The 18,025-nt window shown below is 46.9% G+C and overlaps 1 protein-coding gene across 1 annotated transcript in view; it reads right to left on the bottom strand.

The window, feature by feature from the left end:
* Nucleotides 1-328: 328 nt before the first annotated feature.
* Nucleotides 329-18,025, bottom strand: part of SNX12 (sorting nexin 12) — a 232,483-nt gene continuing 214,786 nt past the window's right edge. Inside the window, exon 4 of the mRNA XM_069612404.1 lies at nucleotides 329-3,743. Coding sequence (XP_069468505.1) covers nucleotides 3,641-3,743 — 103 coding nt within the window. The 3' untranslated portion in view covers nucleotides 329-3,640. The remainder of the gene's footprint in view (nucleotides 3,744-18,025) is intronic.

Below are 18,025 nucleotides of genomic sequence, written 5' to 3'. Positions count from 1 at the left end.
TGTGCCTAGAAGGAATGGAAGGCTTTGGGGGAAGGACGTGTAAAAGAATGGGGTGACAGGAACTGGACTATGGCAACAGAGTGGGAATGCATGGCAGTTGAAAATGGATGGAGGTAGCACCACAGGGACTGAACAGTTAGGTTTGCTGTATTTCAGTAAGTAATGCTGTTGATTCTCTCCAAACTACTTGAAAACATCACAAGGCCTCTGAACGTCTGAGGAGAGCTATTATCAATAAATCCCCATATTCCTGTGCATCAGCGTAGTTAAGCCATGACCATAGCCTGCCACCTTTAGAAAGAAGCCTGCAGTAAAAAAGCAAGAGAAATGATTTCAAAGTGGTTTAATATGAACAGAGGTTGACATGACATGGGTAAAAAGACTAGACATTCTGGAAACTTGAAGCCCCTTAAGTGGGGAATATATATATTTATGTACATAGCATACAGTCAGCCTTCAGTCTCGCAGAACACAGATTCAAAAGGCAGCAAATTTCATGGGTACGCAAAGAAAAGAGGAAGCAGCAAATATTAGAATGCAGCTCACACTCAAAGTCTGTGACTGGCCTAACAAAACACCACTTGAGTGTTGTGCAAAACATAACACCTCCTGACGTGCTTTAAGGAGGAGGGATACCTGTACTTAAACACTACTGGAGGACCCCTCGAACAGAACCGAGCATAAACACCTCTACATTTCACATAATCATACCAGCACACAAAGTAATAAACCTCCTCAAATCCTAAAGGCAGCCCAAACCATCAACCGCCGCTTCACAGACACTTCCCAGGGCAACCTGTTCTCCATGCCATCCCCACTTTTTCTCTTAAGCCAGGGGTCTGCAACATTTGATTCTGCAGATGGTTATTACAACTCCCCTCAGCCTTACCCAGCAGAGTCAATGGTGGGGTTCATAGGGATTGTAGTGCACAACATCAGGAGAGCTGCAGTCCCCTGTCCTAAGAAAATTACAAGGAGTCTTAATAAGGGAAGAGGAAAGCAGTGATGTACTAAATAAAGAGAGACCCTCGTCATTCAATCAAACTAGAAGAGGCAGTTTATAGCCAGCCAGTTTTTAAATCGTGCTACAGTGCTTAGCAATACAGGGACCCTCACACAGTGGGATCCGCAGGCTACCATTCCTCAACACCCCAAGCAAAGAGGACAGGCAAAAATAGGTCACTGCCAAGGTTTTGTTATGCAAAAAAGTATCTATGGATGTACAAGCCATCATTGCAAGAGACCAGCAGCCATCGCTAGGCAGGCTGTGCCTTGTAAAATAAACCATTTGGAGGACTGATATTTTCGGTTTCCCGTCACCCACACAATGGCACTTCTCACCAAGATCTCCATAACAAGGTTATGGTCATGTGAGAGAAAGGAGGGAAATGTGGGTGGTGGATGGAAAAAAAAGGGAAAAGGGGAGGGGTCGGGGAAGGGGAAATGTAAGACCATAAATGGATGAGGGGCTAATCACAAATGGATGGACCATTCTCAGTGTCACACTTGAAATGCCCTCTATAAAATTGCCTCGTCAAATCTCATTTAATGAAGCGTTTGTTGTATTGTTTTACCTTCTGAATCAGAACCTCCTAACCAATAATTGCAGTAATCCTAGGAAAAAAAGAGCAACACTGCACCAACGGTGTGAATTAACTTAATTCAAAGTAACAAAGAAAGGCTTTCTTTTCCCAGTTTTCTAATAAGATCATTGTAGGTGTTGTGGGTATGCTGTAGGACCAAGCATTTAATCACAAAGAAAGTTCACAAATAATTCACCCTGGGGTTCCAATAACCCATTTTCTGCCACAGAGCGGTCCTCGGATCATAACAGCAAGGTGCTGAAGAGGTAAAATGGAGATCTTATAATTACATTGCATGTTGAAAGTACCAGACTGTCATAATACGTACAACAGTGGTAATGGTCAGGAAGACAAACGTGCTGTACGATCAGTGGACTCATTCCTGGACTAGAAAGTCAATCTTTTGTTACATATTACAAAAATGTTGTGGACATTTGAATCTATTAAATCTGCAGAGAGAGGGGTTCAATGTTACAATGTGGGAACCTCCTTACTTGGGACCAAAAAGTATATTAATTCAGGGGCTTGAAAGTAGCAGATGAACACCCAGTGAGAGACACTCCATTAAGGTACTCTGCTCTACAAGAGCCTCGAGGGCACCAAGCACAAATGAGTACATACACCAGTGTGGGAGGGCAATTCCCAGGACAGAAAGAAGGGAGGGAGGGGAAACGAGCAGGTGTGAATGAGAGGACCCACCAACAAGTATGAGTCACAAGACGAGGACAGCTCCAAGGAGAGGAGCTGTGGGAAGGAATGAAGACTACAGTGAAGGTATGGGTATTTCTAGAAGGAAACAATGACCCCAAGGTAAGAAAGTGGCAGAAAAGACTACACCAGGAATGGTAGGGGCAGCAGACCGTTTGCCCATCTGAAAGTAAAGGGGAGGGGAGGGTATGTGAAGAGTAGGATGAGAGCAAGAGAGGGATGGAAAACAAATAAACAGTACACAACTGAAAGGTAGAGGGGGGCTAGAAGCAGCACATGACTGAAGGAATGGGTACACTGAAGAGGGATGGGCCCTTGTAAAGGGTTTCAGCAGTGCAGCAGCATGAGGATGGGTGCTGGCAAAAAGTATGCACCAGGAGAGGCCTAAGAGTACACTAGGTTGGAGGAGTCAGTACACCACACCAGGAGGAGGGAAGCAAGTGCATGCTCCTAAAAAATGAAAGATGGTGGGGGGGTACTGTGGGAGAGACCAGAATGCGGGATGAGAAAACTAGTAGCTAGTCCCAGTTTCTAGCTGGTTAGATTCCATTCTTCCACACCATGCATGGATTGACAAGAACCCTACATGAATCAGCCTCCTCTAACTTACCAGGAGTGTACTTACTGCAGACCAATACAGCAACCACAGTTGCCACAGTGTGCCCTTACCAGATCTTTTTACAAATACAGAACCCACAAAACACTCAACAGTAGCACCTTTTGCATAAAATGCCAGAGCTCCATGAGCCAACACTACCAGCTAGAGTGGCTGTATGACATTTGCTGCAAAAGCAAGCCAGGCACTAACCTTTGCTGCTACTGGCAACCGTTTCAAGGATAAAGTCTTACCAATAACTTGCAATTCTGAGCTCTCAAGCAAAGGCTGTCAAAGTCCAAAGACCTTCACAGCAAGGAGGAGAGTCAATGCCACATGAAACTCACAGGCTAGTGGGAGATTGCCCGGCCTTCGGGAAGATGGTCATAAAACCTCTGGAGGCTAATTGAGCCTCACCATGGAGACACTAGCCAAAAATGTCCTTTATGCTACCTTGAAGCGCCAGTGACCCAGCATATAAGTGAACACAAATAGCACCAGACATTGAGAATGTGAGGCTACAAGACACTTTAAGGGAACTCCGAGTTCCCCCAACATGTATATCAAGAAACATACATCCCAATAAAATACTGCTGGCAAACAATAAAAACAAAATAACTGCTGTACAGACTTAAAAAAGTTGAAGGGATGAAAGCTGGCTCAGGGTGACCAAGACCTAGTGTAAAAATAAATGTAATTTCTGCAGAATAGGGAAGTAGGGGGAGGCATGGCGGAAGACTTTCCAGGCTACTGCCTACTGGCGCACTTTGCCAGGGACATAGTTTCTGTCGATGGTCTCGTCTTGTAGGAACATATGTAGGCAGCGTTCATTCTGTGCCAGCGGGTGTCCAGCGATTCTGCAAGGCAAGCGGAAAAAAGGGTAAGCCCAAAAAAGTACTTAACGTAATGATCCAAACACTTCAGCAATTACATTCCACGGCAATCAACATTTCCCATTCATGCAAGCACACGTGCATTCCACACAGACTTCAACCAGCCATCTCAAAGTAAGTTGGTATACAGATCTTTAACATTACCCTAGATTTACAAAATAATCACCTTTAAAACATTTTTTTTTTTTAAAAAGCATACACCAAAAGGAGCAGGGAGGAAAACCTGAGAGTTGTATATCCAGGTTTGATAAAAAGGAAATGGGTGTGACAATAGTTGGCATGCAACCGTATATGCCTACTGTCATGTCCAAGGGAGCAACAAAACTCAAAGCCAAGATATGATTTACAGGTATTAAATCAGAATATTAATGATGCAGTGACCCAGAGGTCATGTGTGAGAATTCAAATGACTGCAGAAACATGGTTCACTCCGAAGACCATTATCCTCCGTTCTTCACTCTGCCCACTTGGCAGCAAACAACCAACCAGTTTCTCTTTGCACTTAAACAGTTTCAAGTCTCTTGGCTTGTTCTTTGCTGGTCAGGATAGCACGTCAGTGGTCATTGACTGGCACAAAAACGTGCCACCACCACTAGTGATTTGGGTCATCTTGATGGAGAGGGAGATTGGGTGTCAATTGTGTTAACATTGGAGCCCAGGATTTGCAGAATTTTCTTTCCCTCTGGTTGTGGTGCAGCTGGTCCTTTGAAGCCTTCAGTTGACATCTTTGCTCTTTCCACCACTGAATGATGTCTTCGGTTCTAGGGACAGACTTCCTCTCCATTCCTACCTCCCTCCTCCTCCATCAACTATTCGTTACCCCCACCCCACAGATCTCCTTCACTCCTCTATGTAATTTGCTGCTTTTTACTCTACTCCTCTCCATGTCCTCGCTCCTTTCTCCAAACCTCTATAGAGCTCTGCTGCTCTTTTTACCTCCTGTACTCATTTCACCTTCCCTTTATTCTACTCTGCTTCTCCAGTCGCCTTCTCTGCTACGCACCAACACCCCTCTTAATGTCTGTCCCACTGCCAAACCTCTTCTGCACACTTCTAACGACCACAGATTCTTGCCAGCTTTTATTTACCCTCTGCACGGGCCGGGATATTACAAATGCTTGAAGAGCTTCAGCTATGCAGAACATGAAAAATATTCAGCGATTGAGCACCAGATATTGGAACTACAAACTTAACGAACAATCATAATTAGCTGGCAGATCATCTTTCTACCCCACCAGCCAGGCTACTTTAGATTAGTCCATCGTATTTGTTTCAGCACAAAGTTTACAGCAGTACCGACAGCCTGGCGGAACAGGCTTCGCTCCTGCCTGCAAATTGGTTAAAGTATCAACTTCTGGCACTCGCGGGCCAATGAAGCACAGAGTGAGCTTGCTCCATGAGTGCCACTCCTGGACTACGATTTTCAAGATACCACCTAGCTTCTTGTGTACTAGGTGGCACTGCAGACTGTCCACATTTCACCCATTACTGTTCAATTGTCTCCCTTGTGCTACATCCTGGTTCTGACCAGGGTATCTTGGGCAGTAATGTGGGGCACCAACATGATCAGAATGGAGCCTCAGAACCCTTCCGCATATATCCTCTAAGGCCTGCATAGAGCGTGTGGTATCACTCGGCCTCAGGGCCATCCCAACTCCTCCATCACAGTACTTAACCACCCCCAGGTTCAAGAGCTCATAAGCTCCTCCCGCCCATATTCAAAAGGCAAGAGTTGCACACGGGGCTCAAGGACAGGATGACAACATTCTACAAAAGAGCGAGGCAGGGTTCCAGACCAATCCTTTTGCAAAGGATCCAAAACATTGCCCAAGCCTTAAGTGAGGAGCCAATTGAACGGTTTTCTGCTTCTGAATTACAGGTTAGTGGACATTTAACCACCCAGTGCTGAGCAAAATAGGGAAGATGCATTGGAAATTGCATCCCCGAGTATGTAGATCCTTGATATTCTCTAGGGAACGGTCAAAACATCCGAGGTTGTGCTGCCATATCAACATCAATAAAATATACTGCGCTTACTTAGGCCTACAAGAAGCTCAAACGTTATTGTAAAACAGGGCAGGACATGCGTACTTTGGTGTTTGTACAGCATGGTTTATTGATCAGAAAAAATATGTTAACTAACTTTGCAGCAAACCGCAAAGTCTATAAATAAAAAATGGGACCTAGAATAAATAGCTATGTAAACTTGCCATCAATACACAGAGCGATCTATTGCTGTGTGGTAATTCAATGCCAATGCAATAAAAAAAAAGCAGTAACCAGGTAATATGCAAAGACATAAATACAAGATTGACAAATTAAGATGCACCAAAAAAGTTAAACAGCTGTTTGGAGTCTTTAAAAAAAAATAGGAAGTATTTTTGAATGACCATTCACCCACCCTTGCAATCCAATCATCTTGGCCAATGCTTTGAAGGTTAGAATGCTAGCTAGGTGTGTGTCCACCGTGGACAGATGATTTTTCTCCAAATAATGGTCAACTCAGAGCACTACTCATCCCTTCTCTACATTTAATCCCCATAAATTGACGGATTCAAGTTTTGATGGCCTTTACCTCTTATGGGCAGGATGTTTCAAATTGGAGATTCAAGTGTTGAGAAGAACATCTCGAAATATGGTGGCATTGCCAGTCCAAAGACGACTTAAGAGCCCTAGGGGGAAGGGCCCCTTGTAGGCATGTTGGCTTTGACTGATGGGCAGACTAACAAATCACAGCACCTTAAAGGCTGCTCCATGTCCCACTAGGAGCAAATGCAAAGCGGGGAGTACCGAAGATAGTCATGAGAGCAGGTCCACTGGCAGCAGAGTCTATAGGAGACAATGGGCACCTTTAAAGGACTCAAGAGGTTTTACCAGAGAGGCTGGGCACTCCAGATACTTCAGGGCTTCACCTGGAAGGAGGTGTTATAGATGTGGGAGCAGGTCACATTTAGCTTTTGACAAGGAATTTCTTGCAATCCACATAGTGTGTCATGAGTGTGGTAGAAAGGGGCATCTTGCCCGTTGCTGTAAGAGTTTTAGTTCAAGTCAGGTGCATGAGGTCGGAGTGGATAGTGGTGATGCTTATTGTAAAGTTGGTAGGGAGGTTGTAAATTCTGTAAATGCTGTTGCGGGAAGGGTGAGGAAGAAAAAACCCTATTCTACTGTACTGTTTCGGGGTATACCTGTTTCTATGCTTATCGATAGTGGTGCAGACTACACCCAGATTAGTGTGCAAGTGTGTAAAGAGAAGGTTCATTGTTGCACACTTTGGGAAGATGGTAAGAAAGCAAATGCGTATGAGGTGGTCTGGCGGTGAAGTGCAGGCTTGACCACTGCCAGGATGAACACTTAAGGGACCAGCTGATGATTAAGTGTTCTAATGATAACATTAGGAAGGAATAGTGGAAGGAATGGAATCCTCCTTTGGAGAGGGCCATAGAAATAGCGAAGAAAGTAGAACACACTGAGAAATGCATCAAGACGCTTTAGGCGGATAGGAGCTCCGACTCATTGTCTGATAGGACAAACGCAGAAGATGGGGTGGTGCAGGTCTCCAAGGCCTCCCAGAGACAATTTGCAAGTGGGGCCACGCGGCGACCAGAGTCTGCAGACAAGAGAACTGAGTTGGTTCAGTTTATTCAGAGAAGGCGTACGACCCTCCACCAGTGGAACGTCCACAATCTCAAACCAATATATTCTACCACTGAACCTTGTGATTTAAATGCATGACAGCAGTAACCATAATAACTATACTAGCAACCTATGACCAGTAATGTAATGAAGAACTCTAGTGTGCATTGTCATTAATAACATACAAGTACCCACTCTAACACCTCCTTTCCTTGGCATACAACAAGCAGACCTCGAACGCTGCCACTCTATCAATGCAAAATATATCAATGCTGTAGTTATGCAGTCCTTCTGCCCCTGTATCAATCTTGCCATTGTGTTCTGTTCCCCGGAATCTCGCTTTTAAGTATCCATTGGCATTCAAGTACAGACTGTTTGCATAATGCAATCTTGAAAGAGTGATAGACATACAGCTGTAGATTTTTGCGCAAAGGCCAGGAAAGGGAAGTATCTTCTCAGAATTCTGAGGAGAATGAATGTGTGCTTAGCCACCAATGTAATCTGGGGCTCAAAGACTAGCTTGTGGTCAGCAATAACCCCCAAATTCTTGACGTTGATGTCAGTTGAAAGGGAGAGGACTGGGTTATTCAAGACGATACAATAGTTCTACACGCAGGCTGCCTGTGATAAGGACACGTCTTTATCTAGGTAAAGTCATGGGTGGTTTCAAGCAATCTATGTCAGCTCCCCAGGTAACAGGAGTTAATGGTTTAGGTACTCTTGGTGGCATTAGGAGTTATGAATGAAGACAGGTGCCGCACCTGGACGTAATTGCAAGCGTTGGCATGTACCACATCTCGTAAGGGGCTGGGAGGGATGGCTGCCAAAACGACTGTATAAGACGATGAATGCCAACCACCCGCCACATATGGATATAGTAGCCTTAGCTAGTAAACGCCACGCACCAATTGGATTAGGAATGGTCTATGGGACAAATCTGAAGGACGCACAAACGCCTGCCCGCCCCACATACAGACAGGTATCAAGTAGGTGGCCGAGGCCGAACTGGGGTAAGGTTATGAATGTGACTGGATGCCATGTGTGAAAGGGACAGAGTATGGGAGGGTCCAGATCAGGACAGAGACGCAGAGATACTCCTGCACCCCACCTAGAGAGAATACAGATATTCAACACCTCACTTCCAGACAGCAATGCCAATTAACATATCCACCAACACTTTCACTGCTCCGCAGACACAAACTCTAGCCAAACACCGCCACAATCCTACAACACAACAATCCGCACAACCTTCACTACACTGCAACAAACCGAACCGCACAGACTCGCGCAACAACTTCCTACCGTAAAACAACCCAAGCCCAACCAATGGACCCACTGGGTTGATGCTGCCAACAGCACATCACCTCTCTTACACTTTTCCACCTTATTCCCACTAACTCACCCACCCAGCCCGCCCCTCCCATTCCCTCTTCTTTTTCAGAGGCGCCAGAGCGCCGGGGGACCACACCGGTGGTGATCATCCGCGGTACACATCTCATTTAACATTAGTAGTTGTTGTGGCTTGGGAGGGTTGAATTGGTTGTGAATACCATTTTCCTTAATAACAGTATCAGCCAGCTACTATTGTCCCAGTCTAAGATGGACAGCTTCCAGCAAAGCAGTGATTAGTCTGGAGACTATTGTGATGCAGTTTGGAAACTCAGGATTGCTCTATAAGTAGTTTGTGGTAATCTTTATATTTGAGAATTTCAGGATTAGTGGAGTTCAGTCATGTAAGAACCCGAAAGGTATCTTACCCGATAGTCCCTGGGGATCTGTCATCCAGGTGGCTAGGATACAGCCAGCGCCATTGGATCCAGTTTCTGGGGGTGGACCAGTGCGGGAGGATAACCTGGATGGGGGTCCTCAGGGAGTGCAAGTGGGACAACGGCAGGTGAGATGCAGTACTCTTATAACACCTTTTCCCCATCCTACCCTGTAGGATATTCAGAAGCTCTGCCCGCCTCTCCCCTTTCCGACACGAACACTTTCTTACACTGTGAAAGAAAACATACTAACACCAGAACGGTTTACCTGACATGTCCCAACACAGGAGTCAGGCAATTGACAATAACTAGATACACACATGACGCCCTTTCCATTCCCCAGAGGGATAAAAGGCGGAGCACAAGAGCACACTTTGAGCAAGACCGAACGCACGAGGAAGCAGCTATTCCAAACCGGCAGTTCAAACACAGCCGAAAGGCAGCAATAACTGGAGGGACAACGAGCAGGGAATTGCCCGTGCCCTTTTCAACACAGTTAGAGTCCTGCGAAAGGGAAAATCATAAGACCAGGCATTCCAGCTGGCATGTGGTGTAACAGGTGTCAACGGCACATGGGTCCCTCCAGCGCCGATAGCCATAGCGGGGAGAAGCGCTTGCCATCGTGGTGCCCTCCTTGACTCTCGAGACAAGAAACTCCAACAGTTCAGCACAGCCGGTGAGAGAGAGGACTTATAGCAAACCAAACTGTGCTGGGCCCAAGCATGCAGGTGGGTGGCAACACTGTTGAACAAAGAACTTGTTGATTTGAACTTTAAAAGAAACCCCAGCAAAAACGTCCAGAGGCAGAGTGGTCCGGCCCCGCAGGGGCGCTCATTTGAAAGACTCCGAGTGGAGCATTTTTGCTTTGTTGAATCTACGAGAACCACAAGGCCTTAGGGGAGGTTGGCGTGAGATGTCAAAGTGGTCATACGAGGATTGAAAAAACCTGAAAGACTGACACGTTGAGGAAAACTGATTCAAATGTGAAATTGGCAAATGTGAATTGTGGGGTAAGGGAGTAGTTTCTTACCTGTAACTCCATTTCTCCAGCGTTGGTATCTTTCATGGATTCACATGCTTAGAATATTCCCCGTCGTCAGACTGGGATCCCTCGGTACACATATATAGTCATTTCCAATAGGAAAAAACTTCCGACACTTGTGTGTCCTATCCCCGTCTACGTCCTCTCCGGGGCCGCCCACGCACGCCCCGTTGGACGCAATGGTATACAAGCCACGCCCCCGCAGGTCCCGTCAGATTTCGGCCCCTCCAAAGAGAAAAGGGGGGGGGGGCGGCTTACATACATATCTTGCATATTGCATTCCGGGGAGGCCGGTGGGCGCATGTGAATCCATGAAAGATACCAACGCTGGAGAAGAACTAGTTACTCTTACCTTGTAACGTTCTTTCGATGGGATGTTCCTCCGACGTATTCCTTATCTTAGATAGAAATCCTTCAGCTTTGCTGGCCTCGGAAAATTTTTTCGCCAGAGGGCGCTGCGCGTCGATGATCGCCAAGTCGATGACCCTCGACGGCCTCCGTGCCGACGTCGACGTCATCCTGCCTATAAAGGCCGCGCGCAGCGTCCGTTGCTCAGTTCCGTTTTGTAGTCCCCAGTAATGTTTTTGGATTAGACTAATCACCTTGAAGGAGCATAGGCTGCAAACCCACAGGAAGTCATACTGCGGGGATGGATGGGAGGGTCGATAAGGAATACGTCGGAGGAACATCCCATCGAAAGAACGTTACAAGGTAAGAGTAACTAGTTCTTCGAAGGGATTGTGTCCTCCGACGTATTCCTTATCTTAGATAGACTCCCATAGCAGTGGTATTGTGACTGGAGGCGGGAGTAATAAAAGTTATGTTACCCTTCCAGAATGGACAGAGTGTAACACAGCCTTGCCGAATCTAGTTTCTTGACTAGAGGAGGAATCCAGGCTATAGAATTTGGTAAATGTATGTGCGGACGACCATGTGGCAGCCGCACATATATCTCGAATTGGCACCCCTCTTTGAAGGGCTGAGGATGTTGCGATACCCCTGGTAGAATGAGCCCTTAGATTTTGAGGAGGCTCCTTTCCTGCCAATTTGTAGCACTCCAGAATGGCTAAAATAATCCATCTGGAGATGGTTTGTTTTGTTATTGGAAGGCCCAACTTATGTCCTGCATAACCTACAAAGAGTTGGTCTGCTTGTCTGATCTTAGCCAATCTGCTGATATAGAAGCTCAAGGCTCGCTTAGGGTCCAGCCTGTGCAGTCTCTCTTCCTCCTTCCCCGGATGAGGAGGAGGGTAGAAAGAAGGTAATATAATCTTCTGAGTGATGTGAAACTCCGAGACTACCTTCGGGAGGAAGTTAGGCTTCACCTGAAGAACAACTTTGTCCTTGTAAAAGATTGTATGTGGAGGTTTACACGATAAGGCTTGCAACTCGCTAACCCTTCTAGCAGATGTCAATGCTATTAGCAAAACAGTTTTGAGGGTGAGAAGCTTCAATGAACAAGAGTGTAGTGGTTCAAAAGGGGCACCCTTTAGGAAGTTTAAAATTAGGTTTAAATCCCATAAGGGAACTTGAAAAGGTTTCGGGGGATAAACATTAGTTAATCCTTTTAGGTATTGTATTACCAATGGAATTTTGAAGTATGAAGGCTCCTCTGCAGTGCGCTTAAAGATTGATAGCGCTGCGAGATAGCCCTTAATTGTGCCAACCTGTAGGCCTGAATTAGCCAGGTAAAGTAAGAATGACAACACCATAGGTGTACCACAAGAAAAGGGTTCAATATTCTTTTCTCTGCACCAGCTGCAAAATTTGTTCCAACGGCAGCGGTATAGAGTTTTAGTTGCCGGCCTTCTGGCCGAAAGCAACACCTCCATAACATCATCCGGAAGGTCCCAATCCTTGTACCTCAACCTTTCAGACACCAAGCGTGAAGGTTGAGGGTCTTGATGGCTGGATGGAGAACCTGACCTTCCTTCTGCGAGAGAAGATCCTCTCTGTATGGCAGTCGAATTGGAGGGCAGATGGACATGTCTAGAAGGTCCGGGTACCACGTTCTCCTGGCCCAATCCGGGGCAATTAGGATCATGGTCTTCCGAAACCTTCTCAACCTCCTGATCATTTGAGGAATGACAGGGACCGGAGGGAACGCGTACAGAAGTGGGAACTCCCAGTCCACTACGAACGCATCTCCTAGAGCTCCTCTCGGGGGAAATTCCCTTGAGCAAAATCTGTCGCACTTCCTGTTGATACTGGTGGCGAACAGATCCACTTGAGGGGTTCCCCAAAGGGCGAAGATCTCTTGAAGGACTTCCTGAGCTATCTCCCACTCGTGAGAGACTGTGCTCTGCCTGCTCAGAGCGTCCGCTGTCAAGTTCTTCTCTCCGGCTAGGTGAATTGCCGATAGAGAGATTCCTTCCTGAATTGCCCAAAACCAGAGCTGCATCGCCTCTCTGCACAGTGGTAGTGAGCCTACGCCTCCTCTTTTGTTGAGGTAGTGCATGGCCACTGTATTGTCCGTCATTATTAGGACGTTTCTTCCCCGTACAGACGGCAGAAAAGCCTTCAGCGCTAGTCTGATGGCTCTCAGCTCCAACAGGTTGATATGTAGTCTGGACTCCGATGGAGACCAACGACCGCTGATGGTCAAGTCGTTGGCGTGAGCTCCCCACCCCGTGAGTGAGGCATCCGTGACTACTGTTATCTCCGGCCATGGTTGCCAAAACATTTCTCCTTTCAGGATGTTCTCCCGACAGGCCCACCACTGAAGGTCTCGGGCTACTTTGACCGGGATCCGAAGGAGATCTGTCATCCTTCCTGAGAACTGTGACCACTGAGTTCTCAGTGCCCACTGGAGGGATCTCATTCTCAGGCGAGCCTCCGGCACGAGGAATATGCAGGATGCCATGAGGCCTAGCAACCTCAGAAAGTCGTAGGCTGGGAGATATTGGGCATTCTGAAATCTGATGACCATCTGCAGAATATCTCGAGCCCTCACCTCTGGTGGCAAGGCTTTTCCCAGGGAAGTGTCCAGGACTGCTCCAATGAATTGGAGTCTCTGTGATGGTATCATCTGTGACTTCTTTAAATTGAGGGAGAAGCCCAGCTTGTGAAGGAAGTGGCAAACATAATCTAGTTGTCTCTGAGCCTGTTCCGAAGATACAGTTCTGATCAACCAATCGTCTAGGTAAGGGTAGACATGAATCCCTTCCCTCCTTAGACTTGCAGCCACAACCGACATTAGCTTGGTAAAGACCCTCGGGGCGGAGGTTAGCCCAAATGGCAGAACTCGAAATTGATAATGAGAGCTGCCAATTGCGAACCTCAGGTATCTCCTGTGCCTGGGATGGATCGGCACATGGAAATAAGCGTCCTGGAGGTCTAGAGATACCAACCAGTCCTGAAGCTGGAGGGCCTGAAGGATCTGAGAGAGAGTCACCATCTTGAACTTGTCCTTTCGGAGGAATTTGTTCAATTCCCGTAAGTCTAAGATGGGTCTCAGTCCTCCGTCCTTCTTCGGTATTATGAAGTAGGGGGAGTACCAACCCTTGTTCCTTTCCGCTACAGGTACCAGTTCTATGGCACCTTTCTCTAGCAGGTCTAAAACCTCCTGCAAGAGGAGCGGATCTGGAAGCTTCAAAGGGTTGTTCCCCGGTGGATGACTCTGAGGGATATGTAGGAAGGGCAGGCAATAACCTTGGGCTACTGTCTCCAGAGCCCAAGCATCTGACGTAATAGCCTGCCATTCCGTCAGATGGTGAGTTAACCTGCCCCCTACTGGTGTTCTGTGAGGGGAGACCTCAGAGTGGTTTTGAAGCGGCTGATGCAGTTGCCGAAGGTAAAGTGGCTCCTGCTCCTGCGGGTGCGGCTTTCTTTCCCCTACCCCGTCCACCACGGGTAAATCTTCCTTGGCCTCTTTGAGCCGGTCGTCCCCTGCCCCTTCCATATGAGGAATAGTAACGAAAGGACCGTCCTCTCCACGATGATCCCGAAGGACGAAAGGTATTCTGACGGATAGCAGCTCCCAATGACTTGGCTGCTGCCTTGGACGTTTGCAGTTTCTCCAAACTGTCATCCGCCTTCTTTCCAAAGAGGGTAGAACCGTCAAAGGGCATATTCAAAAGCCTGGTCTGCACGTCAGAGGCAAAACCAGACTTCCTCAACCACGCATGCCTGCGGATTGTGGTACTTGCCGCCATGGCCCTGCTGATACTGTCAGCAGAATCTAGGCCAGTTTGTAGGGTCTCGCACATCGCATCTTTACCATCCCTGATGATGTTTAAAAATGCGTCCCTTTCCTCTCCTTCTTGGAGGCAGTCAGCCGCTGATGAAGCGCACTCCCAAAGGGTGTGGCTGAACCTAGCGAGCGTACAGGTCGCGTTAATAGACTTTAACGCCATGCTACAGGCAGAAAAAAACCTTCTTAGCCATGGCATCATATTTTTTGTCATCCCTATCCTGCGGAGCAGTGGGGTATGCAGATGTGCTGCCTGATGAGGTTGCAGCCTGTACAACCAAGCTCTCAGGAGTAGGGTGTTTTGACAAATATTCAGGGTCAGAACTAGCCACCCTGTATTTTGTTGACAGTTTTTTATTTACTGCCGGGATAATTTCTGGCGTTTCCCAGTTTGTCAAAATCCTTCTCTGTAGAGCAGAGTGAAATGGAACCACAGGATCCTCCTGTGGGCCCTTGTCCAGTATGTCAGTGAGGTCATCCTGCTGAAAGGCAGGAGAAGGTGCAGACCAACCCATAAATTCTATGATTCTAGACATCAGAGCTCTATATGGAGTCTCCGCATGTTCTCCTGGGTCTGGTTTGATAAATTCTGCTTCAGGAGAAGTGTCCAAGCCACTAGCTTCCTGAAGTGCATCCTGAAGATTTTTTAATCTTCCTTCCTCAGAGGCGAAAGTCTCTGGCTCTGGTGATGTGGTCCTCTGTAAATCAATATCTTGGTCTGAATCCTCCCTTTCCTCAAAAATCGAGGTTAAAGGGGGATACATTGGTTTTTGGAATGGTATAAACCCCATTTCCAATGCAGAAGGAGCCATCATCACAGGCCTTGAAAACGTCGATGTCGTCGACACCGACGTGAAAGTACTCGAAGGCGCCGTGAAAAGCGTCGAGAAATGTGTACTAGGCCTCGAAGAACTCGAAAGGATCGGAGTCTTGCTCGAGAACGACGTCGACGTTCTCGGCGTCGAGTCGGAGGTCTTTTGTCTAACCGTTGGCTGTGGAGTAGCCGTGGTTCTTTCCTTCACCGGCGTCGATATCGGCGTCGACGTCGGCGTCGACTCGATCGACTGATGCGCCGATGAATCCTTCGACAACGGCGTCGATGGCGCCGACCTCTGTTTCGAAGGAGTTTTCGACGATGGCGTCGATGATGCTTTATCTCCCGATGGCTCGAGGCGCTTTCGGGTTGACTTTTCCGCCGGGTACTGCGACTCGCGGCGTTTAGATTTTTTGGGTTTTTTACCCGGGGTATCACCCTCAGCTGTCTTCGAGGGGGACGAGGCCGCTTTCTCGAAGACGCTTAGCATCTTTTTCCTGAATTCCTCCCACTCAGCTTGCGAGCTGCGTTTTGTGGGGCAATGAACTCTCTCAGGAGAACTCGACGAAGATGACGAAGGGGATCTCCTACGTCTCTTCTTCGAGTGTCTCGATGTCGACGAGTGGTGGGAGCCACTTCGTGATCTAGATCGAGAGTGTTTTTTATGGTGAGGAGACGAACGTCTCGACTCTACCGAAGAAGCTTTCGAGGAAGTTAAAGTTGACCTATCTCTCTCGAGCTTCCCCCTACGCTCCTTCAAGGCTTTCGCCGTCATGGAAAGGCATTCCTCACACTCCGAACTCTGGTGCGTGATTCCCAGACACCACAAACAGACCCTGTGAGGGTCCGTCAACGACATTTTCTTCCCGCAGTCTCGGCACTTTTTGAAACCGGACCGAGGGGTCGTCGGGTCGGAGGAGGATGCCATCGATATCGAGGTAAATAGTAGTTATTATATACGTTATCTTTGACGAGAACTGAGCAACGGTGTTCCGAGGCACAACGAAGCGCGGAAAAACGGAACTGAGCAACGGACGCTGCGCGCGGCCTTTATAGGCAGGATGACGTCGACGTCGGCACGGAGGCCGTCGAGGGTCATCGACTTGGCGATCATCGACGCGCAGCGCCCTCTGGCGAAAAAATTTTCCGAGGCCAGCAAAGCTGAAGGATTTCTATCTAAGATAAGGAATACGTCGGAGGACACAATCCCTTCGAAATGGAGTTACAGGTAAGAAACTACTCCCTTCTCCAGCATTGGATCTTTCATGGATTCACATGCTTAGAATAGATTGTATAGCAGTATCATCGAAGAAGGAGGTGAGAGTGCAATGTAATTTACATTCACAAAGACAAAAAACACCCCCAGTTCAAATATGTATGTAAGCCGCAACTTATTTTCTGATATAAGCATTTCCATAATACATAGTTATGCATCTATACACAATTATCCATATATATATATATATACATACATACACATATACATACATACACACATATATATATACACACATATATATATACACATATATATATATACACATATATACACACACACATATATATATATACACACATATATATACACACACACACATATATATATATATATATATACACATATATACACACACACATATATATATATACACATATATACACACACACATATATATATATACACACATATATATATATACACACATATATATGGGATACATTACTCACCGTAATCGTATTTCTGATGCTTGTATCTGCTTAGATCACATGCTGTGCATAGGCCGACATCTAGTGGAAGCTGCGGAGTATTACAGTTTGTTTTTCGAAAGTCGAAAATGGGCGTCGACACAGGCGTGCCAGTAATACTATCCCTAGTGTGACGTCCACTGTACCCAAGATCCCTCACGCGTGTAGGATCCTCAGATTGTATTTTTTCTGACATGAGGAAGCATGAGGAGTAGCGTGAGTACAGATAATCCAAGCAGATAGACAGAAAGGTAAGACTACAAGCAATCATGCGCCTTCTCTCGGAGGGGAGGAAGGGTGGGTCGCATGTGAATCTAAGCAGATACAAGCATCAGAAATACGATTACGGTGAGTAATGTATCCCTTCTGAGGCTTGTGGAATCTGCTTAGATCACATGCTGTGCATAGATTAGCGAGCAGTACCAGAAGAAGGAGGTGGGATGTGAGAAGGGTCATGAGCAAACAGGTGTCTTAGAACCGCTTGTCCCACTTGTGTATCTGTCTTGGAATGAGTGTCAATGCAGTAATGCTGAGTAAAAGTGTGAATAGAGCTCCAAGTAGCCGCTTTGCAAATGGTGTCGAGGGGAACATTTGCAATGAAAGCCAGAGTGGCACCAATGCCTCTAGTAGAGTGGGCCCTTGGCGTAAAAGGCAGAGTCTTGTCAGAAAGAGAGTAACACAGCTGTATACAGTTGATAATCCACTTCGAGATAGCGCCCTTAGAGACGCGATCCCCCTCTCTGCCTGTAGCTACGGAGACAAACAGTTGATCTGTTTTCCTTAGCGGTCTGGTTTTATTTACATAGTATAGGACCGCCCTACGCACATCTAGGGTGTGTAGTTTCACCTCAGCCGAGCTTTGCGGGTTCTGGAAGAAAGCCGGAAGCTCGATGGACTGGTTTACATGGAACTTGGATATGAATTTAGGTGAGAACCTAGGGTGTGTGCGTAAAACCAGTTTGTCCTTGTGGATAGTAAAGAAAGGATCCTGCACTGACAGAGCCTGAATTTCACTGACCCTTCTTATGGAGGTAATGGCTACTAAGAAGGCCG

Source organism: Ambystoma mexicanum, chromosome 5p (assembly GCF_040938575.1).
Source record: "Ambystoma mexicanum isolate Mex_15411 chromosome 5p, UKY_AmexF1_1, whole genome shotgun sequence".
Lineage (NCBI taxonomy): Eukaryota > Metazoa > Chordata > Amphibia > Caudata > Ambystomatidae > Ambystoma > Ambystoma mexicanum.
Note: the sequence above shows the minus strand (reverse complement) of the source record. Positions and strands in the feature narration are given on the sequence as shown.